The sequence below is a fragment of the Cebus imitator genome, unplaced genomic scaffold, assembly GCF_001604975.1.
Source record: "Cebus imitator isolate Cc_AM_T3 unplaced genomic scaffold, Cebus_imitator-1.0 Scaffold159, whole genome shotgun sequence".
NCBI lineage: Eukaryota > Metazoa > Chordata > Mammalia > Primates > Cebidae > Cebus > Cebus imitator.
Genome location: NW_016107474.1, coordinates 2,038,555 through 2,065,767, shown reverse-complemented (window position 1 = coordinate 2,065,767; position 27,213 = coordinate 2,038,555). Strand labels below are relative to the sequence as shown.

Below are 27,213 nucleotides of genomic sequence, written 5' to 3'. Positions count from 1 at the left end.
TGAGTGATGCTGGGGAAAATCTTTGAAGGAGGCTCAAGGAATATTCTAGAAAATACCTGGCTGGTGCTCCTCAAAACTGTCGAGGTCAGGCGGGTTGCACTGGCTCATGCCTGTAATCCCAGCACTTTAGGGGGCCAAGGCAGGCAGATCACTTAAAGTCAAGAGTTCAAGACCAGCCTGGCCAACACAGTGAAACGCCGTCTCTACTAAAAATACAAAAATTAGCCGGGCATGCTGGTAGGTGCCTATAATCCTAGCTACTCAGGAGGCTGAGGCAGGAGAATCACTTGAACCTGGGAGGTGGAGGTTGCAGTGAGCCGAGATCGTGCCATTACACTCCAGCCTGGGCAACAAAAGTGAAACTCCATCTCAGGGACTCCTCTGAGCAGTGGGAATACAGCAGTGAATGGGATAGAATTCACGATGCTCCATGGAGGACGGGGAGGGACTGACGACAGGCCAGCACTGGAACGAACACCAACGTGCACAGAGCAGGGAGGGAGGCCCCTCAGAAGAGGCTGTGGGGGGAAGGCCTGGGAGGAGGGACAGGAGCGGAAGCCTCTGGATGAGACAGGGCGACTCACATGTGCTGGGGAGGGGGCTTCAAGCACCCCCATGGCGGCTGAAAGCAACAACTTATCAGGCTTCTAGGTCAGAGTGAGACAAGTAGCTTGGGCCTCCTTTGCCTAAAACAACTGATTTTTGCCAAAAGCTGCTATCTCCAGGAAGCCCTCCCTGACTGCACCAGGCCAGGCAAGTCTGTCTCATTTCATATATCCAGGATTCCCAGTACTTCCACTCATGGGTCCCTTAGCAGTCCTGGAACAGTGCTTATTATGAGTAGATTTAGGTCTGGCTATAAACTCATGAGCACCGGGACCAGGTCCGATTCCTGCACAGTGTCCTTGGCACCCAGCCCAGGGCCTGGAATATGGTAGGTGCTCGGGAAATACTTGTGGAATGAATGAATGATGTGGATGGGGAATGGGGTTGGGGGCCCCAAGGCAGGAAAGGAGGAGGGAGGGGACCTGGAGAGAGGCCCGAGAGTGGCCTGCTGAATAACGTCCCCGACTCCCCAGCTTTCCCGTGATCCACATCCTAAGCCTCAGAACTTGGAAATGCGTTCTCTCATGTGGTGACAGAGACTTTGCAGATGCGGCTAACTGAAGGACCTTGATAAGGGGACCTTGATCTGGGTGACTGGGGGTGGGGGGGTGGCCAGTGAGATCACAAGGATCCCTATAAGGGAGGGGGAGGCAGGAGGGTTGGAGAATGTCTGACATCAGGGACATGTGGTAACAGAAGTAGAGTGGTGTGGGGACAGGGGGCCATGAGCCAAGGAATGCAGGCGGCTTCTAGGAGCTGGGAGAGGCCAGGAAACGGCTTCTCCCCTGGAGGCTGTGGAGAAGCATGGCCCCGATAGCACCTTTTTCCCCCCTTTTTTAAGATGGAGTCTTACTCTGTCACCCAGGCTGCAGTGCAGTGATGAGATCTTGGCTCACTGCAACCTCCACCTCCCAGGTTCAAGTGATTCTCCTGCCTTAGCCTCCTGAGTAGCTGGGACTCCAGGCGCATGCCACCACGCCCAGCTCATTTTTGTACTTTTAGTAGAGACCGGAGTTTCGTCATGTTGTCCAGGCTGGTCTCAAACTCCTGACCTCAGGTGATCCGCTCTCCTCAGCCTCCCAAAGTGCTGGGATTACAGGAGTGCACCACTGTGCCTGGACCCTAATAGCACTCTGACACTCTTGATTTCCGCCCAATGAAATCAATTTCAATTTTGACCCCCAGAAGGTCAGACCATACCTTCGCCTTGTTTTAAGCCCCTAAGTAAGTGGTCATTTGCCACAGGAGCTGCAGTCAACAGCTACACCGAGGAAACCCGGGGGAGAGGCCGCGCCAGGACCAGTCTCAACAGCTGCTCACAGGGAGAGAGAAAACGTCCTGCAGGTAAGGACATGGGCTGTGGAGCAGAGGCCCAGGGTCCAGTCCCCCTCCACCGCCCACTGGCATGTGACCTCGTGGGGCCACACAACCTCTTTGGGCTGCTGTGTCCATGTAGTAAAATAACAAGGAGGAAAAGTCACAGTGCTGGAAATGAAATGAGGCAATTTTCATACAGACCTTATAGACTGATCTGTTAGCACAGACCTGATATACCGAAAAATATTTGTCGTCTTTACATGAGAAAAGTAAAGGCAGGCAGAAGTTGAGCTGGATCCTCTAGACCAAGAGACGGGAAGCTGGTTGTGTCTGTGTTCGGCAGGTGGGCAAGAGGGGCTGCCGGTGACCTCCCAGGCTCCCAGGGCACAATCTCAGGTAAGGGCCAGGGAGGGGTGAGGGAAGAACTTGGACAGGGCAAGAACAGAGTCGGGGCCACAGAACCCATGGCCACCAAGGAGGTGGGCCCAGCCTGAAGACAGGGGAACAGTGGCGGGCTCACCCCCGTCCCCCACACGCAGGGCTCTTGCCCACCTCCAAGACAAAGCGACGCTTGGCATCCTGTCACCGCCAACCCAATTCCCTTTTTTTTTTTTTTAGACGTGGGTGGATAGAAGGTATGACCAGTAACCCAGCTTTGCTGGCTGTGCCAGCTCAGCCTGACGGAGGGCTTCCTCTGTTTCAACTCTGGGAAAGGGCAAAAATGTTCTGGGACCTCATATACTGCGCAAAAGGGACTATTACTTAAAGAGCTTTCTTGGGCTCACTGCTTCCTGCCGAACCTGCTGGACCTAAATGGTTTGGAAATGTACATTTGAAGTAGTCCTGGATCTCGGAGCTGAATAGCTGATAAGGACTTTCCACTGAACAGACAAAGGTGTTGTTTGTTCAGTGGAATTGCAAAATACACTCTGTGTACCCAGAGTGTTCACAGCTAGTCGCCTTAAAATAAACTTCATGATATGAATACACAGGTACAATATTTTTTGTCCAGATCAGGTATTGCTATGTTGCCCAGACTGGACTTGAACTCCTGGGCTCAAGCAATCTGCTCGCCTTGGCCACCCAAAGTGTTGGGATTACAGGGGTGAGCCCCTGTAGCCAGCCACAGTTGAATTTAATATAAGCAGGACAGAGAGAAAGCCAACTGAAGTAGTAAGGACGTTATCTGGGGCCTAAAAAGCTGCTTCAAAGAACCGTTATATAGACCAGACTGATAATCAAAAAGAAAAGCAATCACTAGTATCTGGACTGTTAGCCGCATGAAAGGCACATGCTAAGCATGGCATAGGTCATAGCTTGCTCCGTCTTCACAATAACCCTGTGAAATGGAAACCAGCACCGGCCCCTTTGAGAGATGAGGAGATCGAAGCTCAGAGAGGTGAATTCCTTCCCCAAGTCACCCCCTAGGAGCGGGGCTGAGGGTTCTCTAACTCCCAACATGCACCGCAGCAATGGCAGCCTGGCACTCACCTCTCACCCCCCCATGCCAGGCACCGTTCTCAACACTTGGCGTCTCTGAACATTTTTAATCCTCACAAGTATCCTGTGGGCATCACCACCGCCCCCATTTTGCAGATGAGAAAACTGAGGCAAAGAGAGGTTAAGTAACTTGCTAAAGGTCGCACAGCTTTTTTTTTTATTTTTGGAGACAAAGTCTCACTCTGTCGCCCAGGCTGCAGTGCGGTGGCGCAATCTCGGCTCACTGCAACCTCAGCCTGTCGGACTCGAGGGATTCACCTGCTTCATCCTCCTGAGTAGCTGGGATTACAGGTGTGCGCCACCACGTCCGGTTAATTTTTGTATTTTCAGTAGAGATGGGGTTTCACTGTATTGGTCAGGTTGGTCTCAAACTCCTGACCTCAGGGGATCCACCCACCTTGGCCTCCCAAAGTGCTGGGATTACAGGCATGAGCCACAGCGCCCAGCTGGTCACAAGGCTTTGAATGATGGACCCAGGGCTCAAGCCTAGGCTAATGCCCAGCCACAGGTCCCTGGGCACCTCTCACATGGCCTCTCTCTGCCTCTGCACCAGCACCTGCGAGGACCTGTGTCTTTCTCACGGACCGCCTGGCGTCTGGAGCATCTCCTGTTAGGACCCCCCTCTCTGGAGAAAAGTGGAAAATGTGACACCGGCTGCCCTCGTCCTCCTTGAAGGTGGGGACTGACCACCGACAGTGGTCCCTCTGACCGGATCCACGCACCCCAGACTTGGGGTCACACACTGACTGCTGGAGCTGAACACGGGGAGAAGCGGGGGCCACAAAGGATCTATTTCTGGTGCAGCAAAGGGCACTGCGAGCCCTCTTTCACCGTGGCACCTGAACGTCCGCTACCCTATCCCTGCCCTGCCTGGAAATGTGGGCAGAGGTGGTCAGGAAAGAGAGCCTCGACGTCCAAGTGGCCACACATAAGGTGGCTCTGGCCACTACCTAGTTCACAGACAGGCTGGGAATGTTGCAAACTCAGGCCCCAGGGAGCGGCTCCATCCCCTTCCCTGACACTGCCCTTTTAACAGCAGGTCCTTGATCCTTCAGTTTCTGAGAACACATCCCATCAGTAAATAAATCAGGCAGATAATCTGTGCTTAATCCTTCATCATGCAAAGCTGTGAACAGTCCTTACACATTCTTGAATGGATTCTTGAAATAGATTACTCCCATCAACAAATCATGTTGAACTTGATTTAACCTCTTGAGAACCCAGGATAATCTCAGCAGAGTGTCCCAGGCATGGCTCTGTGAAACCCAGAGACCCACAAAGCTTGCCCCACAGCCAACGTCCCCAAACCTCGCTACTCTAAAGGCATGTGCTTCTCACTCTCCTGCCCAGGCTGGAGAGCAGTGACGTGGTCTCGGCTCACTGCAACCTCTGTCTCCTGGGTTCAAGTGATCCTCCTGCCTCAGCCTCCTGAGGAGCCGAGATTACAGGTGCACACCACCACACCTGGCTAATAATTGTTTTTGTTTTTTAATAGAGATGGCGTTTCACCATGTTGGCCAGGCTGGTCTTGAACTCCTGACCTTAAGTGATCCACCTGCCTCTAATATCACTTCTAACATTTGGGTATTTGTTTTGAGAGGCAACTCTTGTGACATTCCCCAAGCCCACCTCAGTTTAACTTGTTCTTGTTGCCTGCTTTAAACTGGAAAACCACATAGACAAAATTTGTTAGGCTTAAAGTGAGAATAACAATTTATGAAATATGGCTTGGACCAGGCGCGGTGGCTCACGCCCCTAATCCTGGCACTTTTGGAGGCCGAGGAGGGCAGATCACAAAGTCAGGAGTTCGAGACCAGCCTGGCCAACATAGTGAAACTGTGTCTCTACTAAAAACACAAAAAGTAGCCGGGCATGGTAGCAGGCGCCTGTAATCCTAGCTACTCGAGAGGCTGAGGTAGGACAATCACCTGAACCCGGGAAGTGGGGGTGGCAGTGAGCTGAGATGGCACCACTGTACTCCAGTCTGGGCCACAGAGCAAGACTCCACTTCAAAAAAAAAGAAATACAGTTTGGGGGGGGGTCTTCGCGTAGGACACCCTTATCTGATAACTTCCTTCCTGTCTTGTGTGCATACATGTGCGTGTGCATGTATGTTTGAGAACGTGTGTATGAGAGAGAATATGCACGCCTACAATAAGCTAAGCGTCTGCTCCCTGACCCCCCACACCCGCAACCAATCTAATACCCCGTCGACAAGGGTTTGGGACCACTCACCTCAGTGAGTCGGATGTCTGCAGGGATCCGGTCTCCGATGGAGAGAGATACCACATCTCCAGGAACCAACTCTCGAGCAAGCAGATGCTGGAGTTTCCCTTCTCTTAGGCTGCATTTGACATGGTAAAAAGCAAAATCACCCATGCAGACATTACGCACTTTGATGCATTTGAGCAAGGACAATAGAAACACCTTTTTTTCTTTTAATTACACACCAACCCTGTGCCTTTAGACGTGATTATTTTGAAATTAACACATCCTAAAAGACTTTAAGGAAAGCATGTGGTTTCTGGGCTTTCCTGGGCCCCACCTAAAAGATGAGGCCACTGTGTTTATCCTGCCAGGAAAACAGGGGGCCACAAGCCCCAGGGAGGCTCCTGGGGTCCCAGTCAGTGGTTCTAAAGCTTCCGAATGCATCCGGCAGAGTTTTGTCCTCAGAGCACACAGCACTCAGGGTGCAGAGTATGTCTCAGGAAGTCAGGGGTGGGAGAGCCTTGTCACAGCTGGGAGGAGCATATTAAATGCCTAAGAAGCTCAGAATCTCCTTTCCCTCGGGGCCATGACCAGCTGCCCTCAGACTACAGATGTGTTTCTGTGCAGACTCCAACTGGAATTCCCCCCACACTACCGTTCCTCACCTGTCCCCCACGTGGGCCCTTCAACCCATCCTGCATATGGCAGCCAGAGAGCTCTTAGAAGCCCCAAACAGATCCCAACTCCCTCCTGCTCCCAACTCTCCAATAGCTTTCCCATGACCTTGGTACCAAACCCGAAGATCCCCTCCTGGGCAGGCCAGCCTCCTGCAGCTCCTGCCTCATTCCATGCCACCCCCTTAAACACACAGGCTCCTTCTGGTCTCAGGGGTTTTGCAGACCTCGAATGCAGGAGCAGACATTCCCCTCTTCCTTGTTAATGGAATTTGATCTTGTTCAGGTATCCACCCTCTCTCCATAGCCATGTGCCCCAGGGAGTGGGTCATGCCTGGCTAAGACCCCTGCCCATGAGTAGTTTAGGTATCAGCACGTCATGCAACACTGGCCTGTGAGACATGAGTGAATGTTTGCTGGGGACTTGTGGGAAAAGATTTCCTTACTGCATGTGTGTGCACATACACACACACCCCCTTCTTCTAAAGGGCCTTTGCATGTTTGGCTGTGATGCCTGGAGCTGTGGCAGCCATCTTGGGACCATGAGGGGAGCAAGCCAAGAACCAACCCAACCCCAGTGAGCTGAAGGCGGCAGCGTAAGGAGCTCAAAGGGCCAGGCCCTTGGTGTTCTCCTGAATTAACTGACCCCACAGGCCCCTCCTCAGATCCCTGGCTATGAGACAACATAGTTTCCTTGGGGTTTGTGCAATTGGATTTTCTGTTCCTTGTAGCCAAGGGCACCTATCAGAGATCTACCTGCTGCTCCCTCAGCTCTTCCCATGGCTGGCTCCTGTTCCTCAGGCTTCAACTTAAATGTCGCCTCCTCTATAAATGTCAGCCTGATCAACAGCTGTTTAGGTTGTCCTCACCCTGCCACCAGTCACTATTACATCTCAGTGATGTATTTTTATTTGTTTTGGTGGCTTTGGGTATCTTTTGGCTTTTGTGTACCTGGACAATTCCAAAATCATCTTGTTTCTTCCCTGGCTCGTTATGTAGTCCCTTGTTAGGAATGCGAGCTCCCCAAAGGCTGAGGCCTCCTCATTTCTTCCACTTGTATGACCTCAGTGCCCTTTCCCCGGGCATACAGTAGGTACTCAATAAATATTTTATGGCTGCACCAGGGATGGAGTACCACAGGGAGGGGTCCCACATGGCAGGGTTTCCCCTGACTGTGAAATGGGTCTCAGGGACTCAGAGGTGGGCTCCACCTCTTCAGCGCTCTTTCAACTCCACCGACACTGCTGTTTTTGTAAATAAAACCGTCTTTCAGAAGTAACCTCCTGGGGAGACATCAATAATGCACACTAGTCATCTGAAAGGCCAAGACTTGATATTTAAGCTGAAGATCGGATCCTCTGATCACATAAATCATGTATGCTTCCGCTTGCTCAGTTAAGGACATCGCACGTCTGGATTTCTGACAGCGCCGTCCATGAGACCTGGGAGTCCAGACGTTGCTACTGCGTCTGCAGGCCTTCTACAATGGACTCACACCCACGTGTGAGGCAATTCTATAGCATCCCCTTTTTGTCCCTGTTTGGTCCTTCATCATTCTCTGCCTAGTATTATACACCCCACCTTGAACGCTGACTCTCTGAGAGGTGGGACTGCATCTCACCAGGGACCGCATCTCACCGCGGCCCTATGGCTCAGTGGCACAATATGTGCCACTCTCCCTGAAAGTTATCCTTCAGAAAATACAGACTTGCCATTTATTTGGAAATGCTGGAAATGGGTCTTGGAGACTCAAGAGGGTGTGTTGAGTTGTTCCCAGGCAACCCAGATCACGGGAAACTTTTTTTTTTTTGAGACAGAGTTTTGCTCCTGTCACCAGGAGCGATCTCGGCTGACTGCAACCTCCACCTCCTGGGTTCAAGCAATTCTCCTGCCTCAGCCTCCCAAGTAGCTGGGATATACAGGCACCCGCCACCACACCCAGCTAATTTTTAGTAAAGGCAGGGCTTCACCATGTTGGTCAGGCTGGTCTCGAACTCGTGACCTCAGGTGAACCACCTGCCTCAGTCTCCCAAAGTGATGGGATTACTGCAATGCTAAAAGGCATGAGACACCATATCTGGCCGCTAATTTTTTATTTTTAGTGGAGACAGGTTTTTACCATGTTGCCCAGGCTGGTCTCAAAGTCCTGACCTCAGGTGATCCACCTGCGTTGGCCTCCCAAAGTGCTGGGATTACAAGCACGAGCCACCGTGCCCAGCTAATCGTGGGATACTTTTTTTTTTTTTTTTTTTTTTTGGAGACAGAGTTTCGCTCTTGTTACCCAGGCTGGAGTGCAATGGTGCGATCTCGACTCACTGCAACCTCCGCCTCCCGGGTTCAGGCAATTCTCCTGCCCCAGCCTCCTGAGTCGCTGGGATTACAGGCACGCGCCACCATGCCCAGCTAATTTTTCGTATTTTTAGTAGAGACGGGGTTTCACCATGTTGACCAGGATGGTCTCGATCTCTTGACCTCGTGATCCACCCGCCTCGGCCTCCCAAAGTGCTGGGATTACAGGCTTGAGCCACCGCGCCCGGCCTCGTGGGATACTTTCTATCACTTTGAGTAGCAACGTATGTTCAGGAAAGAGAAATCAGCCTGAAACAACCCCAACAATATTAGCAGGGGCTGGGAGAAGACTTCGACCATTCTGAAATAATTTCATTTTCTCCAGGTAGAACGAGCTTTTGCACCACTGCAATGCTAAAAGGTAAGTTTAGAATGAACTGTATTCCCAGCCTGGGCGACACAGTGAAACCCCATCTCCACACACACACACGCGCGCACACGCACACGCGCGCACACGCACGATCAGGTTTAAAAATTAAAAATCCAAAAAATGCAATCACTTTTGCACCAACTGATACAAAAAATTAGTCGGGCGTGGTGACATGCATCTGTATTTCCCGTAAGCTGGGAAACCAAGGCAGGAGGATCGCTTGAACCCAGGAGGTGGGCAGAGGTTACAGTGAGCCGAGATCCTGCCACTGCACTCTAGCCTGGGCAACAGAGCCAGACTCTGTCTCAAAAAAAAAAGAAGAAGAAAGAAAAAGCCATTTTCCCTCCTGGACCTGCCAGCTTCCTCCACCAATGGCAGCTCTTCCTAGAAGGGCCCCTGCAGATGTTCTAAGCTGAGCTGCCCAATACGGTGGCCACTAGGTCCATGTGCATATCTAAATAAAAATTAAAATTAAATAACATTAAGAATCTAGCTTGTTGGCCAGGTGCGCTGGCTCACACCTGTAATCCCAGCATTTTGGGAGGCTGCAGCAGGCAGATCAAATGAGGTTAAAAGTTCGAGACCAGCCTAGGGAACAGAATGAAACCCCATCTCTACTAAAAATATAAAAATTAGCCAGGTGTAGGGGCAGATGCCTATAATGTCAGCTATTCAGGAGGCTGAGGCAGGAAAATTGGCTGAACCCAGGAGGCGGAGGGTGCAGTGAACTGAGATCGTGCCATTGCACTCCAGCCTGGGCAACAAGAGCAAGACTTCAACTCAAAAAAAAAAAAAAGAATTTAGTTTGTCAGGTGCCACATTGGACAGGGCAGATGATATTAACAGAAAGTTTCCTGCAAGTTCTATTGCACAGGGCTAGGCTAAGCAGAATGTCCATGCCATACTGGCAGACATTTGAATCTTTTCTCTTTCCTTGGTAAACATCTTTGGTAAGAGCCGTGCAATACCAAACAGCACCGTGGAAAGGTGTGGGCAGGAGAGAGGCGGTTAAGGCTGCCGTGCAGTTCCTCAAGCTCACTCTCTCTGTGCCCTACGCTGCAGCCAATGTTCTGATGCCTCAGCTTGTTAAAGCCCTGGGTCTTACTCTCTCCTGAGTCCCTTCGTTGAGAATTCAAATAAACCTCCACACCCTCTCCCTAGTAAAAGTACACAGTTCTACACACGATTTCACAGGCTTTGTGGAATACCCTTTTCCCAGAGTCACTCCCGCCACCTGTGGCCCTCAGGCTAGGTACCCTGATCTAGACACTGATGGGAGAGTTGAGGCCCACAGAGGTTGAGTGACATGCCCAAGGACACACAGCAACCTGTTGGCAGGCGGAGACCAGGCCTTAGAACTCCCAGTGAGATGTGGCTCTCTAGTTCGACACTACCAAGGATACAACTTTCACCAAACATTTGCCAGACTCTCCAGCTCCCTGGCTCCTCCAATGAGCCAAGAAGTCCAAGGGAGGCCCTGACTTACCAGTTACATTCTGGAGGAACCAGCTTGGTCAGCTCGTCCAGAGATTTCTCCGACCTGTACTCCTGGCAGGAGGCACATCAGATGTCCTGTTCAGAGGTGGGAACTCCACGAAGCTCCTGCCCTGCCCGGGTTACCCTGACCGGGACCTCGGGAAATACTCACCTGGATGAAGGCCACAGTGACCACAATGAGCACTGCCTAGAGAGCCAACGGAAAAGGGAGTCGGTGCCTGAGGCTCAGTGGGAGAGGGAATGGGCATGGCGGGCGAGGGGCTTCTCTTTTATGATACATTTCCGTTCTTCTTGCAAAATAAGTGCATAGTGCAGAAGTTTAGAAAATAAACTAGTCAGAAAAGCAGGGAAAAATGCACGCTATATTCTACTACGCAGAGGTGCACATTTTGTAGTTCCCATCTAGACTGTTCTATGTAGACACCCTTAAGGCACTGCATCATATAATATGGACATATTCTTTTATAAACTGCCATTTTCACTGAACATGCTTCAAACATCCTTCTCCACAGCAGACATGGATCTAACCCAAGCCCTTTTTTTTTTTTTTTTTTTTTTTTATTAGGGGGGGGACGGAGTTTCGCTTTTTTTAAATGAAGTCTTGCTCTGTCGCCAGGCTGGAGTGCAGTGGCGTGATCTCGGCTCACTGCAACCTCCGCTTCCTGGGTTCAAGTGATTCTCCTGCCTCATCCTCCTGAGTAGCTACGTTTGCACCACCACATCCAGTTAATTTTTTTGTATTTTTAGTAGAGACAGGGTTTCACCACATTGACCAGGATGGTCTTGATCTCCTGACCTTGTGATCTGCCTGCCTCAGCTGCCCAGAGTGCTGGGATTATAGGCATGCGCCACTGTGCCTGCCCTACCCCAGCCTTTTAATTGGAAACAGCAAATTCCGTCCTGGAGAATGAGTCTGTGTTTGTATTTTAAAACACCAGCTTGAACAAACAGAAACAAGAAGGCAATGATACCCTTCAAAAAGTGCTCAGGCTGGGTGTGGTGGCTCACACCTATAATCCCAGCTATTTGGGAGGCCCAAGGCAGGCAGATCATCTGAGGTTGAGTTCAAGACCCGCCTGGCCAACACAGGGAAACCCCATCTCTACTAAAAATATAAAAATTAGCTGGGCATGGTGCCAGGTACCTGTAAACCCAGATACTCAGGACACTGAGGTGGGAGAATCACTTGAACCTGGGAAGCGGAGGTTGTAGTGAGCTGAGCTCATGTAGTGAGCTGTCCAGCCTGGGCAACAGAGCAAGACTCTGTCTCAAAAAGAAAAATAAAGAGAAAGAAAAAAAGCTACCAGGAGAAGTCAGACATGAAGGGCCATGTATTGTCTAAATCCATTTCTGTGACATGTCCAGAATAGGGTGGTTGCCTAGGGCTGGCAGGAGGGAAATAGGAAGTGTTTGCTTGGCGAGTTCAGGGTTTCCTTCTGGGGTGATGGAAATGTTCTGGAACTAGGCAGAGGTGGTGGTTGCACCATGGCATGAATGTATTCAATTCCACTGAATTGTTCACTGTGAAACAGTCAGTGTTTTATTACGTGAATTTCATCTAAATAAAATAAAATGTAGAGTGCCCAGTGGTCATCTCTGGGTAATGGATCAAGGGTGTTATTCTTTGGAAGGCAAACACGCACAGGCCAGTGTCTATTTCCCCCCATCCCAGGGTCACGGGCAAGGAATTCCCTGCAGCACTGCTCTCGCAAAGACCCAGAAGCACCTGGGCGTCCACCAAGCAAGCGGCGGCCAGGGCTCCTCGATATGGGGGTAAAGAAGGATGTGGATTTGCTTTCCTTTCTTTCTTCTGCATGTTCCTTTCCCCCCTCTACAGCAAACTCCTTTTTTCTTTGTATAATAACAACAAGCAGAGACTCAGCAGACCTGTGGCTGCCCACCCGGGAGCCGAACGCTGTCGGGGAACTCACCGTGGTGATGCTGACAGCATCCTCGTACTCCCTGGTAACGACGCTCACCAGGGCAGAGCCCAGCAGCAGCAGGATCAGGGGGTTCTTAAACTGAAGAGGAAATACACGGCGGGGACGTTCTTTAGTCTCAGGAACTGGGATGGGTTTCTTACCGTGCAGAAGCGTGTGTGGTGGGGTTCTCAGGTCGAAGCCAGGCTCCAGCCCAGGTCAACACCAGGGTGACCAAGGACTGGGGAGGCTGTCCCTATGCAATGGTCCTCCTCTGCCTGGAACTCCACCCCAGTGACCCCCCCGGGAGTTGTCGTCACATTGTCCACATCAAGACGTTGGCTTCGGTCCTGCCTTTGAGTTCGCCTCTCTACATCTACATGACACTCCAGGCCAGGACCTTCAGCAAGATGCCAATCCTGGCTCAGCACAGCCAGGGACCCTCTCTCACCACACCAGCTCCCCAAATCCTGCACGCCCCAGTCACCAAACTCAGGGCCAACCTGCTCCTGTAACAGCCTCTACAGATCCAGTGAGGCTCCTCCTTAAAACAGCTATTCCCAAAACTTCCTGATAAGATTTGTACTTTGTTTTATATGTCTGCCCCTTCATTTCAGAGACATCTCATGGTAGTGTGTCTTCCAGAGGACTGAAAGAAACACGAACATATAAAACCAGGTTCAGAGGGCAGATCACAGATCAGGATCAGGAAGAGTTAAAATATTAATGGGCTGGTGCAGAGGCTCACGCTGTAATCCCAGCATTTTGGGAGGCTGAAATGGGAGGACCACTTGAGCCCAGGAGTGTGAGTCCAGCCTGGGCAGCACGGCAAAACCCTATCTTTACAAAAAAAGAAATGAAAAAATGATACCCAGGAATGGTAGTGTGCACCTGTGATCCCAGCTACTCAGAAGGCTACGGCAGGAGGATCGCTGGGGCCTAGGAAGCTGACACTGGTCGGCTGTTTGTGCCACTGCACTCCTGCTGGGACAGCAAAGCGAAACCCTATTCCAGGAATAATAACAACAATAAATAATAATTGACCAGGTCTGGGAACCTTGATTCCCAGGCCGCCAGGCTCCTGACCCTTCAGGACCTCTGCACCCTGCCCTCCAGTGACGCCCTCCCTCCACAGCCTCACACAGCTTCTCTGCTCACTTCACTCAGGTCTCTGCCAAGATGCCACCTCCTCAGAGCACCAGCCTAGTGCCTCCCTGCCATCCTATCCAGAGCATCCACCCAGCCAACCCGTCCAGAGCCTTAGGTTGTGCTAAGGTGGAATTCCAACTGGTGAGACTCCTGACACAGAGGAACAGGGCTACCTCGTGAGGTGGTAAATTCCCTGTTACTGGGGGAAAGATAGGAGAGTCACAACATTTGGCACATGGCAAGAACTCAACACATGTAAGGAATTAGTAAGCGAGTGCAGACGGAATCTGTATACTCATCCAGGGCAGGAAAACCCAGCCATCAGGAGCTCCCATCCAGTCCTACGAGGATTCACACAGATACATTGCTGAATCAACAAGGTATAAAATGAATGAGCAGGTCCTCTGCTCTCAAGAAATTTAAGAGATTTGATTTTGGGGAGCACTCTGGCTGGATGCTGGAAGAGGACCCTTGGTGTGAAGGAAGATGTTCATGGTGGGTTGACAGGGCAGAGGGGAATGAGGACAATGAGGGGACGTGGGGGGAGCGGGTTCTAGTGGAAGGGGTGCCAGGGCAGAGTGAAGAGGGCTCCAGCCACAGAGGGGAGCTCCTCCCTCACAGCCCATGTCTCAGCCTCCTTTCCTGAACCCCAGCTTCCGGGAGCCTCCACTGCCTCTTCACAGCCCTGCAGTTTTAGGAAGCTTCTGGGCTGCCCAGAGCCACTTGCATACCCAGAAACCTATTTTGGTGCCAAAATGCACCCATGAAGAACATCCCCAGAACACTGAGAACTGAGCCATGATCAGGGAGGGAACCACAGGGAGAGTGGATACTAAGGATGCTACATGGAGGACTGTGATTGGTTCCTGAATCGACCAATTGAAGAAGCTATAAACACAGAGCCAATAGGAAGGCAGCTGAAGCCTGGGGCGGCCCAGGGGCCAGAGAATGAATGACGGAGAGGTCAGGGATGGGGCCAAGGGCAAGCAAAAGGCTGGAAAGGGGGATCTAAGACCATCTAATTGCCATCAGACACCTGGAAAATCCTGTCTGTTCACTGGGCCTTTCTGAGCTTGTCCTAGGAAGGTGGCAGGGGGTGCAGACTTCTAGACTGGAACTTGGAGCCATGTCAATTGCAGTATTTTCTTTCCTCTTCCTAATGGCTTCCAGGCATTTGATTGTGTGCCATGCATTCAGTGCCATGACAGCACTGGTGGCAGCAGCTAGCAAGGGCAGGGGCTCTGTGTGCAGCTCCCTGACTGCACTTCTCTGCACTGCTCCTCACTGCTATGTGACTTTGGGTTCAGGTAATAGCTTCTACAGGACACCCAATTACATCTCAATTTCAGGTCAACAAGGAACTTTTTCTTCTTAGTATAAGCATGTCCACTGTATTATTTGGGACACACTTATACTAGAAATTGCTTCTTACCTATCTGAAATTTACTTTGTTGAGTTTTTGTTATTGTTGTTTGAGACATGGTCTCACTCTGTTGCCCACACTGGAGTGCAGTGGTGCAATCTCAGTTCACTGCAGCCTCTGCCTTCCGAGTTCAAATAATCCTCCCACCTCAGCCTCCTGAGTAGCTGGGATTACAGGCATTCACTACCATGCCCAGCTAATTTTTGTATTTTTAGTAGAAACGGGGTTTTGTCATGTTAGCTGGGCTGGTCTTGAACTCCTGGGCTCAAGTGATCCACGTGCCTCAGCCTCCCAAATTGCTGGTATTACAGGCGTGAGCCACTACACCTGGCCTGAAATTCAAACTTAACAGGGCATCCTATATGGTTTTTTGATAAACCTGGCAACTCTGGGGAAATCTTTGAACCTCTGTACCTCTCTTTCCTCATGTGCAAAGCCAGGATTAGGAGGATTAGTAAGTGCATGCTGACTTATTCACCTACTCATTTAGCATGGGGCCTGAAGCCTGCCTGCTACACTGTCTATGAATGTGATCACTGTTTTTTCCTGATCATGGCTTCCTGGGGAGTTGGCGATTTGCTCACGGGGGATGCTCATGCTGACTAGGGGCAGCCCGAAAGAGGAAGAACCAGTCCAAAGATGCCTTCAATCAACACTGCAAGATCTAATGGCTGCCCCACCCTCCCTGGCTTATGCTTATTAATGCCAAGAATGACACCTCTGGTCCTACCTGATCCAGGTATTTCTTCCACACAGGTTCTGTAGTGTCAGCAACAAACTCATTCCAGCCATGGACCAGCCGGCGCTGCGTCACTGAGAACTCCGACAGCCCAGTGTGTAAGTCCACCTGGAGGGAGAGGTGAAGCACAAGCTCACTGATGGATCCAGCAAGGAATGAGGCCACAAGGCACAGACTCCCACTCTAGAAGGCAGTGGCTTCCGTGATGGGCAGGGACACGGGTTTGTCCACCCTGGTGCTGGGACTGGTTCAAAGACCCTGTGCAGATGGGACAGAGAGAGAAGGAAAATGCACAGCCCAATGACCATTATAATCACAGCAGAAAAGATGACCCCTGTTTCAAATTTCGACAAATGGAATTTCAGTGTGGACTTCCTGAAATGCCAAAACTTACACTTTCTTCTTAAAAAAAAAATGGGTCTGTAGGAAATAAGAATAAAAATTTCCTCTTTAAAGCTTTTCTCTTAGTTCATTATGAATAAATAACAGTTTATTCAAAGATTAATTTACTTTAAAACTTTTGCTAATAATCTTAAAGTAGCTGTTAGTCATAATAAAGAAATAAGTACATCCCGTGTTCTTAGTTCTTACACTTTAACCTAGATATTTGCCCTCACATGTCTGGACAAGTCCAGGCAAGTCTTAGGTCATAGCTTATTCCCCTTCCTTATTTGGAAATGTTATCGCTTCTCTGAGAATTCCTCAAGTTACGTTCTCATTTCCTTTATTCTCCTCTGCCTTTATTTCTTTAGAAAATTTCTAAGTTTTTAGACAATCAGGTCAAGCATAGAATGTGAGGTCCCATTCTGGCCAATGGAAACTGGACACAGCAGTAGGGCCATTGTGTCTGGTTATGAAAGTCATAAATGTCCTTGTCTCCTTTGTTCAGGTGTGCTCTCATGGCAAGACTGCCGGCGAGTTGCACCCTTCCTGCAGGAAGTAAGCTAGCCTTGCTGAGTGATCCATTGTCTCGGTGTAGATTCTTCCCGGCGTTATAAACCTGTTTCCAACAGGTCTTGGGAATGTAAAATGGTGCTGCTGTTATGGAAGACTGTGTGACAGTTCCTCAAAAAATTAAAAAGGGAGTTATCAGATCCAGCAATTCCATTTTTGGGTATACATCTAAAGGAAATGGAAGTGGGTCTCAAAGAGGTGTTTATACGACCATGTTCATAGCGCTGTTCACAAAAGTCAAAAGGGGGAAATAACCCATGAATCTGTCAAGGGTTGAATGAATGCATAAATGTGGTATACATATACAATGAAATATTTCGCCTCAGAATGAAAGAAAATGCTGACACAGGCTACAACATGGATACACCTTTAAGTTGAACCTTGAGGTTGAAGTGAAATAAACCAGACACAAAAAGACAAGTTCTGTTGATTCCACATATGAGTTACCTAGACTGGTCAAGTTGATAGGGACAGAAAGTAGAATGGTGGGTGCCAGAGGCTAGAGGGAGGGGGAACAGGGAGTGAGTATTTAATGGAGACAGATTCAGTTTTACGAGATGAAAAGCTTCTGGAGATGCTAACGTACCTCTTAACTTGCTGACTGTAGGTCTTAAGACCCTCCCATGAGAGGGTCCCACCCTATAATCTGGGGGAAGGAATGCCGATGTCATGAAGCTTCCCTGAAAACCCAAAGACAGACTTCAGTGAGGTTTCATGTAGCTGAACACGGGGAGGTTCCTGGAGAGTGGCACCGAGGGAGATATTTGAACAACCATGTTCATAGCAGCACTGGGCATGGAAGCTCTGCACCCCTTCACCCATTACTTGCCCTATGCATCTCTTCAGCTGTAACCTTTGCAATTGCCTTTATAATAAATCAGTAAATGTAAAAAAAACAACTCTGGAGGTAGATAATGGTGATGGTTGCACAACAATGTGAATGTACTTAATGCAACTACAATGTACACTTCAAAATGGTTAAGGCCAGGTACACCGGCTCACACCTGTAATCCCAACAGTTTAGGAGGCTGATGTGGGAGAATCGCTTAAACCCAAGAGTTCAGAGTTAATCTGGGCAATATAGAGAGACCTTGGCTCTACAAAAAATTTTAAAAATTAGCCCAAGGTGGTGGCAGACACCTGTAGTCTCAGCTGTTCAGGAGGCTGAGGCAGGAGGATTGCTTAAGCCCAGGAGATTGAGGCCGCAGTGGGCCTTGACTGCAGCACTTCACTTGAGCCTGGGCAACAGAGTGATACCACGTCTTGGAAAAAAAACATGGTTAAGATGGTAAATTCTATGTTGTGTATTTACCACAGAGATTTCAAAAAATAGGCCTGTCTTAAGAAATGAGTATTTTTTTTTAAAGATAAAACTGACAAACCTTTAGCCAGACTAAGAAAAAAAGAATCCAAAAACAAAAATAAAAAAGGAGACTTTACAATTCTTATTACGCAAAGTCAAAGGACCATTAGTGGCTACCATGAGCAACTACATGCCAATAAATTGGAAAATATAGAAAAAACGGATAAATTTCTAGACACACAGACCCTACCAAGATTGAACCAGGAAGAACTCCAAAACCTGAATAGAACAATAATAAGTAATAAGATTGAAGCCATAATAAAAAGTCTACCAGTTAGGAAAAGTCCAGGACCCAATGAGTTCACTGCTGAATTCCGTGAAACATTTAAAGAACTGATACCAATCCTACTCAAATTATTCCAAAAAATAGAGGAGTAGGGGATACTTTCATTCTACGAGGCCACTACTACCTTGATACAAAAACCAGACAAATACACATTTAAAAAAGACGACTGCTGGCCAACATCACTGATGACTATTGATACAAAAATCCTCAACAAGATACAAGCAAACCAAATGCAATAACACATTAGAAACAAAGTTCATCATGACCTAGCGGGACTTATCCCAAGGATGCGAGGATGGTTCACCACACACGAATCCATTAATGTGATACGTCACCTCACCAGAATGAAGGGCAAAAACTGTATGATCATTTCAATTAATGCTGAAAAAAAGTGACAAAATAAAACATTTCTTCATAAGAAGCTCTAAAAAAAAACTGGGTATAGAAGGAATATATCTCAACATAATAAAAGCAATATATGACAAACCCAGAGCTAGTATCATAGTGAATGAGAAAAAAACTGAAAGCTTTTCCTGCAGGATACCCACTTTTACCACTGTTATTCAACAAAGTACTGTAAGTTCTAGCTAGAGCAATCAGACAACAGTAAAAAAAAAAAGGGCATCCAAGTTGAAAAAGAGGTCAAATGATTCTTGTTTGCAGATGAGATGATCTTACGTTTGAAATAAACCTAAAGATTCCACCCAAAGCCATTAGAACTCATAAACAAAATCAGTAAACCTGGAGGATACAAACTCAAAATACAAAGGTCAGTAGCATTGCTATATGCTAAGAGCAAGCAATGTGAAAAAGAAATCAATTAAGTAATCCCATTTACAATAGCTGCAATTTAAATATCCAGGAATAAAAGAAGCAAAAAATCTCTACAATGAAAACTATAGAAGACTGATGCAAGAAACTGAAGACACAGAAAAATGGAAAGCTATTCCATGTTGGAAGAATCAATATTGTTAAAATGTCCAAACTACCCAAAGCAATCTACAGCTTCAACACAATCTCTATCAAAATACCTGTGTCATTTTCCCCCCATTCTTAATTATATTTTAAGTTCTGGGGTACATGTGCAGAGTGTGCAGGTTTGTCACATAGGTACACACATGTCATGGTGGTTTGCTGCATCCATCCCCCTGTCATCTACATTAGGTATTTCTCCTAATGCTATCCCTTCCTGATCCCCCCCACCCCCGTTATCCCTCCCCTAACCCTCCCACCTCCCAACAGGCCCTGGTGTGTGATATTCCCCTCCCTGTGTCCATGTGTTCTCATTGTTCAACACCCACTTATTAGTGAGTACATGCAACATTCTTTACAGAAATAGAAAAAAAAAATTCAATTTACATGGAATCACAAAAGACCCAGAATAGCCAAAGTTATTTTAAGGAAAAAGAACAACACTGGAGAAATATTACTTAACTTTAAATTATACAACAGAGCTTTAGTAACTGAAATGGCATGGTACTGGCATGAAAACAGATACAGAGATCAGTGAAACAGAAGAGAGAACCCAGATATAAATCCATACATCTGCAGCGACAAAGGTGCCAAGAACATCCACCAGGGAAAGGGCAATCTCTTTAATAAATGGTATTGGGAAAACAAAATGTCCATATGAAGGAGAGTGAAATTTGATAGGGGTCAGATAAAATTTGAGATGACTATTATCTCTCATGATCAACAAAAATCAAATCCAAATGGATTAACGATGAGGTGGATAGATTACCTGAGCTCAGGAGTTCGAAACCAGTCTGGCCAACAAGGCAAAACCCCATCTCTACTAAAAATACAAAAATTATTTGGGTGTGGTGGTGCCTATCTGTAATCCCAGCTACGACAGGAGGCTGAGGCAAGAGAATTGCCTGATCCAGGAGGTGGAAATTCCAGCTACTATGGAAGGCTGAGGCGGGAGAATCCCTTGAACCCAGGAGGCGGAGGTTGCAGTGAGCCGAGATTGCACCACCCTACTCCCACACTCCAGCCTGAGTGACAGAGTGAGACTCCATCTAAAAAAAAAAAAACCCTTACATCTAAGATCATGGACTATGAAGCTACCAAGAGAACACTGGGGAAACTCTCCAGGACATTGAATTGGGCAAAGATTTCTTGAGTAATATCCTATAAGCACAGGCAACCACAGCAAAAATGGACAAATGGGATCACAGCACGTTAAAAAGCTTCTGCACAGCAAAGGAAATTATCAACAACATGAAGAGACAACCCACAGAATGGGAGGAAATATTCGTAAACTACCCATCTGGCACGGGATTAATAACCTGAATATATAAGGAGCTCAAACAACTCTACAGGAAAAAAATCTAATGATCTGCTTTTGAAATGGGCAGAGATCTGGACAGACATTTCTCAAAAGAAGACATACAAATGGCAAACAGGTACATGAAGAGGTGCTCACTGATCATCAGAGAAATGCAAATCAAAACTGCAATGAGATATCATCTCCTCACCGTTGAAATGGCCTTTTCAATAACAAATCCTGGATGTGGACAAGAGGGGACCCTTGTAGACTGTTGGTGGTAATGTAAACTAGTACGTACAACAACTCTAAAGAACAGTTTAGAGGGTTCCTAAAAAAAACTAAAAATACAACTGTCATATGGTCCACAATCCCACTCCTAGAAACACAACCAAGAGAAAGGAAATCAGAATATTGAAGGGACAGCTATGCTTCCATGTTTATTGCAGCCCTATTCACAACAGCCAAAGTTTGGAAGCAACCTAGGTGCCCATGAATAGACAAATGAATAAAGAAAATGTGGTGGATATACACAATGGAGTACTACACACCCATAAAAAAGAATAAGATCCTGTCATTTGTAACAACATGAATGGAACCGGAGGTCATCGAATTAAATAAAATAACATACTGACCTCTGGGCACAGAAAGACAAACTTTGCAGGTTCTCACTGATTTGTGGGAACTAAAAATTAAAACAACTGAACTCATGGAGATAGTCCATGAGAGAGGGTTAATGGGTGCAAAAATATACTTAGAAAGAATAAGTAAGACCTAGTATTTGCTGGCACAGTACGGTGACCGTTGTCAAAAATAATTTAATTGTACATTTAAAAACTAAGAGTATAACTGGATTGCTTGTAACACAAAGGATAAGTGCTCAAGAGGACGGTACCCCTCTACCCTGACCTGATTATCACACATTGCATGCCTGTGTCAAAGTATCTCTGGAACCCATGTATATATACACCTTCTATGTACCCATAAAAATTAAAAAGAAAAAAGAAACAGTAGCTAAAACAATTACACTGTGCCCAACACCATTCATGCTCTTTCCTTTTTTTTTTTTTTTTGAGATGGAGTTTTGCTCTTGTTGCCAGGCATGAGTGTGATGGCATGATCTCAGCTCACTGCAACCTTTGCCTCCTGTGTTTAAGCGATTCTCCTGCCTCAGCTTCCCAAGTAGCTGGGATTACAGTCATGCGCCACCACATCCAGCTAATTTTCTGTTTTTAGTAGAGATGGGGTTTCTCCATGTTAGTCAGGCTGGTTTCAAACTCCCGACCTCAGGTGATCTGCCCACCTCAGCCTCCCAAAGTGCTGGGATGGCAGGCATGAGCCACCATGCCCGGCCTCTCAAGCTCTTTCTGTAAACAAATTCATTAAACACAACTAATTTATAAGTCAGTAATAATGGAAGGAGTTTGTTGTTCTGGTCACAACAAAGGTGTCCTTGTTTTTTAAAAGGTCACTAACAAGAAAACAGTACTCACTGGTAGAGGTAATAGGGAAAACAATCAATTTCTAGCTTCTTTTGAATAGCGAAAGACAATTTAGCTCATTTTCTAGGTAGGGATAACGTCTAGGCAGAGAAAAAATATTTCCTCTCCCTCTTTGAATACTAATAAACAGGGCTTGAATTTAAACAGACTTGAGTTATTCTCAAGAAAAGACGCATGAAATGTCAGCTTCCAACGTCCTGAAATTGTAGCAAGCCCTTTTACTAGGGGGTTTATTTACTCTCCCAAAGTGTAGTGGTGATGAGTATTCATGCGCGCACGCGCGCGCACACGCACACACACTCCGTGCAATGCAAATGTTTCTTGTTTTGCACTGTCCAGGAATTCAAACTCACTTGAGAAACTTGGGAGCACTTGGTTTCAGTACCTGGCAACTCCATGGATTACAAAAGACGACGGGTGGGAATACGGGATGACCATGAGTTTGGCTTTGATGGGAAACACCCACACTCCATGCTGGGCTGTGCTACCACTAACGCTGCACTGTGCTACCTTCTGCGCCTCAGCTTCATCGTCCATGCCTTCATGTTTTTGCCAACAAACATGAGGAATAAGAGAAGCAGTGTCCACAGGGTGCCTGAAAGGACGCCCGTCTTCCAGTAGGGGCCTGCTGAGGATCAGCTCTACTGACAAGGACTGATATTCTACCCCTGGAATCCCAACTGTTCAACATCAACAATCTTTTTCAACGTGGATGATAAAATTGTCTGATAACATGGTATTTCAGAGCACTGTTCAGGGCTTTGTGTTGTTTTCTTTTAAACATAATTAGCACCAGACGCAAATTCAATTCTTACACAAAACGCGTTGGCCAAATCCTCTATATGGCATTTGCACGCCTCCTTGGGGGGCAGGGCTGTCACCTTCTTCTCTTTTTCGATGGCCTTCAGCTCATTCTGTTCATCAATCTGTAAAAAAACAGGGTTGTTGTTTAGCAAATTGAACTTTTGTACTGATGCGTTGATTGATTTTTTTAATTTAATTTAATATTTTTGAGATGGAGTCTCGCTCTGTTACCCAGGCTGGAGGGCAGTGGTGTGCTCTCAGCTCACTGGAACCTCTGCTTCCTGGGTTCAAGCAATTCTCCTGCCTCAGTCTCCCAAGTAGCTGGGATTCCAGGTACGTGTCACCACACCCAGCTAATTTTTTCGTATTTTTAGTAGAAACGAGGTTTCACCATGTTGGCCAACTAGGATGGTCTCAAAACTCCTGACCTCAGGTGATCTGCTTGCCTCGGCCTCCCAAAGTGCTAGGGGTACAGGTGTGTGCCACTGAGCCCATCCAGACGCGTTTTTTTAAAAGTATAACATACACACAAAAAGTATACATGTGTGTACAACTCACAAACTAACCCTTATAACCAGCCTCCAAATTAAGAAACAGATATGACTGGTCCCCAGATGCTCCCTCGGGTTACCTACCTACCTGAAAAGTTACTGCTATCACGATTTCTATCCTCATACACTAGGTCTGAACTTTACGGAAGTGGTAACATGCACTATACACTCATACATGCTTTCTTGTCTGATTTCTTTTACTCAACACTGTTAGTGGATTGCATACAAGATGTTGCATGTAGCAACAGTTTGCTAATTTTCACAGCAGCTTAGTATTCCACTGTATGAGTATATCACAATTTATTTGTTCTCCCGTTGATAAACATTTGGGTTCCAATTGTTGGTTGTTGGCCGATACTGATGCATGTATTTTTAAGCAAGTTTTTTTGTTGTCGTTGTCACCCGGGCTAGAGTACAGTGATGCAATCATAGCTTGCTGCAGCCTCAGCCTCCAGACTCAGGGAATCCTCCTGCTTTACCCACCTGAATAGCTGAGACCACAGGTGTATGCCATCACACCTGGCTAATTTTTTAATTTTTTGTAGAGATAGGGTCTCTCTATGTTGCCCAGGCTGAACAAACTTATTTAACAGAAATGAAACTTGTAAGTGGACAGAGCAGGGCAACAATACACATATTTAGAATCCCGAACCTTGAACTTCTGGGATTGTCCATCGTTTGCACCATATTGTAGAGAGAGCCTCCTGCTGGTGATAGGTGGTATCGCAGCCTGGTTCTATGGGACATTTTAAATAACCCAAGAAAAGGGGAGGGGAAACACAGCCAAGTTCTGGGAGTCCCAGCACTCTGTGTTGAGACCCACGGGGCTGGAAAGAAGCCATGTGAAACAGCTGGAGGCTTTGGGAGGCTTTGCTAACACAAACGAGACCTGAGAATCAGGAAAGCTCGAGGTATTTTTCCAATATCATTCCTAGTATCCTGATACCCAGGATGTGATAATCATCTTTTCCTTTCCCACCAGGTTACTGGAAACTGGGAAGGAGGAAGCAGGAGAGGTACTAACTAACTTCTTCCTTTAACTGTAATAGAGATTGCAAATCCCTCTCTTTCTTCTTGCCAGTGCCCTCCCCAACTCCAAGCTGTCTCCTCCCAAATGCTTGTTTGCTTAGAAAAGCTCTGCCAGCCACCTCAGTTTCCTGGTGCTTCTCACTCGTGTCCAGTGCCTGGGAGCACAGCAGCAATTACACAGATCTTTCAGCAGACGTAGCTGTCCTTTGGCAGCCTTCCTTAAGTCAACATTGCGTTCTTTGTAGAGTCACTTCAAAGAAAAATGTGCATTGCACAATAAGACAACCCCCCGCCCCCACCATTCTAAAGATCTGGTTCTGCTATGCCAAAGAAAGTGCTTGATTCTTGCTCACATCACAGGTGGAGGCAGGCTGGGGGCTTGCCACTCTCCCCATCCCCCACACTCCCTCAACTGCCTGGGTCTTGCCATTTCTCACCACTACATTGAATTCACTTTTCCTCCTTTTTTTTTTTTTCTTTTTTCTGAGATGGAGTCTTGCTCTGTCGTCCGGGCTGGAGTGCAGTGGTGTGATCTCAGCTCACTACAACCTCCTCCTCCCAGGTTCAAGCAATTCTCCTGGCTCAGCCTCTCCAGTAGCTGGGACTACAGGCGCGCACCACCATGCCCACCTAATTTGCTTTTGCATTTTTAGTAGAGACGGAGTTTTACCATGTTGGCCAGGCTGGTCTTGAACTCCTCACCTCAAGTGATCTGCCCACTTCAGGCTGCGAAAGTGCTGGGATTACAGGTGTGAGCCACTGCACCTGGCTTGAAACTCATAAATCCCATCACACACACACATACCTCATGCTTGGAAACACTTGCCTAGATTCCAGGGCTCTCAGGACAACAGCCAGCCCAGACCCCACACATGCTACAACATGGATGAACCTTAAAGGCGTTATGCCTGGTGATGCCAGACCCAAAAGGACAAATCCTGCAGGATTCCACTTATAGGAAGTCCCTAAAATAGTTAAACTCATAGAGACAGGAAGGGGAACAGAGGTTACCAGGAGTTGGGGAGTTCATGATTAATGACTACAGAGTCTCTTTGGGAAAGATGAAAGAGTTTTGAAGGTGAATGTTGGTGACGGTTGCACAACAATGGGAATATACTTAATGCCAGTGAACCATGCCCTTAAAAATGGTTAAAATGGTGAAATTTATGTTCTGTATATTTGCCATGATAAAAATCCAGAAGAAAAGGGCCATATATGGTGGCTCCTGCCTGTAATCCCAGAACTTTGGGAGGCCAAGGCAGGCGAATCATCTAAGGTCAGGAGTTTTAGACCAGCCTGGCCAACACAGCAAAACCCCATCACTACTAAAAATACAAAAATAAGCCAGGCATGGTGGCGGGTGCCTGTAATCTCAGCTACTTGGGAGGCTGAGTCAGGGAGAATTGCTTGAACCTGGAAGGCAGACGTTGCAATGAGCCAAGATCGAGCCACTGCACTCCAGCCTGGACAACTGAGTGAGACTGTCTCAAAAAAGAAAGAAATCCAGAAGAAAAGGATCAAAGGCACCCAAACCCCTGCCTTCGAGGGCAGGACTAGCAGGAGCCCCAACCTTTCTCAGGCGCTCTGGACATCTGAAGGCCTCGGGTTTTCTGCCCACACGTCCCTGGAGAATGAGCCAGGTGGACTGAGGTGGGCATGGGGTGGCAGGGTGCCGTGACATGGTGACACTGGAGGGGAAGGGGGTTTGGCTGCAGAGACCTCCCTTACTCCCCTGTGTTTTATGACTGTGGGGGGCAGAGTCCGAAGCCCAAAGGGGAGAGGACCCAGCCTCCAACTTCCCTCTGGGAGTAAAAGCCACCTACATGCTCCTAGCTCTGTAACTGAGGGTACTGGAAACAGGTACTCTGCTCACAACACCACAGTTCATGAGACCCAAAAGTTAGACACTGCCCAATACCCATCTACATCCACAGATGACAGAGAGGCAACATGTGGTCCATCCAGACAGCAGAGCATCAACTCAGCTTTGAACAGCCATGCAATACCAACGCATGCGGATGCTGTTAACTGTGGCCTCTGCAAAACTGTTCATTGAAAGCCTACCACCTGATACACCAGAATGTGACTTTACACATATAGGGTCTTTACAGAAATGACCAAGGTCACATGAGGTCAAATATGAGCAATGTTCTTACAAGGAGAAATTTGCACAAAGACAAACATGCACACAGGGAACTCCATGTGGAGACACAGGAGACAGCCTGTGATGATGGAGGCAGAGGCTGGAGTGACGTGTCCATAGGTCAACCAACGCTGCGGACTCCTGGCCGTGCCAGAAGCTCTAAGAGAAGCGTGGAACAGGTTCTTCCCGGGAGCCTCCAGAGGGAGCACAGCCCTGCTGACTCCATGAGCGTTGACCCCCAGATTGCAGCACTGTGAGACAATACATGTATATTTAAGCCTCCACATTTTTGTACTCTGTGACAGCAGCCATGGGAAACTCACACTTGCCACAACACGGATGAACCTGGAAGACATCATGCTAAAGGGAAGAAGCCAGACACAAAAGGCCACATGGTATGTGATTCCACTCACAGGAGATGCCCAGAACGGGCAAAGTTATAGGAGCAGAAAGCAGACTGGGAGTTGCTAGGGACTGGGGAAGGCGGAATGGGGACAAACTGCTAATGGGCACAGGGTTTCCTTCCAGTGTTTCACAACTGAATAGAAGAGGTGGTCACAT

At 47.7% G+C, this 27,213-nt stretch overlaps 1 protein-coding gene across 3 annotated transcripts in view; it reads right to left on the bottom strand.

Moving 5' to 3' along the window:
- Nucleotides 1-27,213, bottom strand: part of ATP2C2 (ATPase secretory pathway Ca2+ transporting 2) — a 94,481-nt gene that overhangs the window by 40,965 nt on the left and 26,303 nt on the right. For 2 of the 3 annotated variants that reach the window (XM_017543621.2, XM_017543624.2), the window contains exons 2-7: nucleotides 22,941-23,051; nucleotides 15,743-15,859; nucleotides 12,453-12,542; nucleotides 10,673-10,708; nucleotides 10,511-10,572; nucleotides 5,659-5,767 (exon numbers count right to left, since the gene is read on the bottom strand). In XM_017543621.2, the coding sequence (XP_017399110.1) occupies nucleotides 5,659-5,767; nucleotides 10,511-10,572; nucleotides 10,673-10,708; nucleotides 12,453-12,542; nucleotides 15,743-15,859; nucleotides 22,941-23,051 (525 nt within the window). Of the gene's footprint in view, nucleotides 1-5,658; nucleotides 5,768-10,510; nucleotides 10,573-10,672; nucleotides 10,709-12,452; nucleotides 12,543-15,742; nucleotides 15,860-22,940; nucleotides 23,052-27,213 lie in introns of those variants that run through there. The other variant, XM_037743911.1, reaches the window with a different exon arrangement.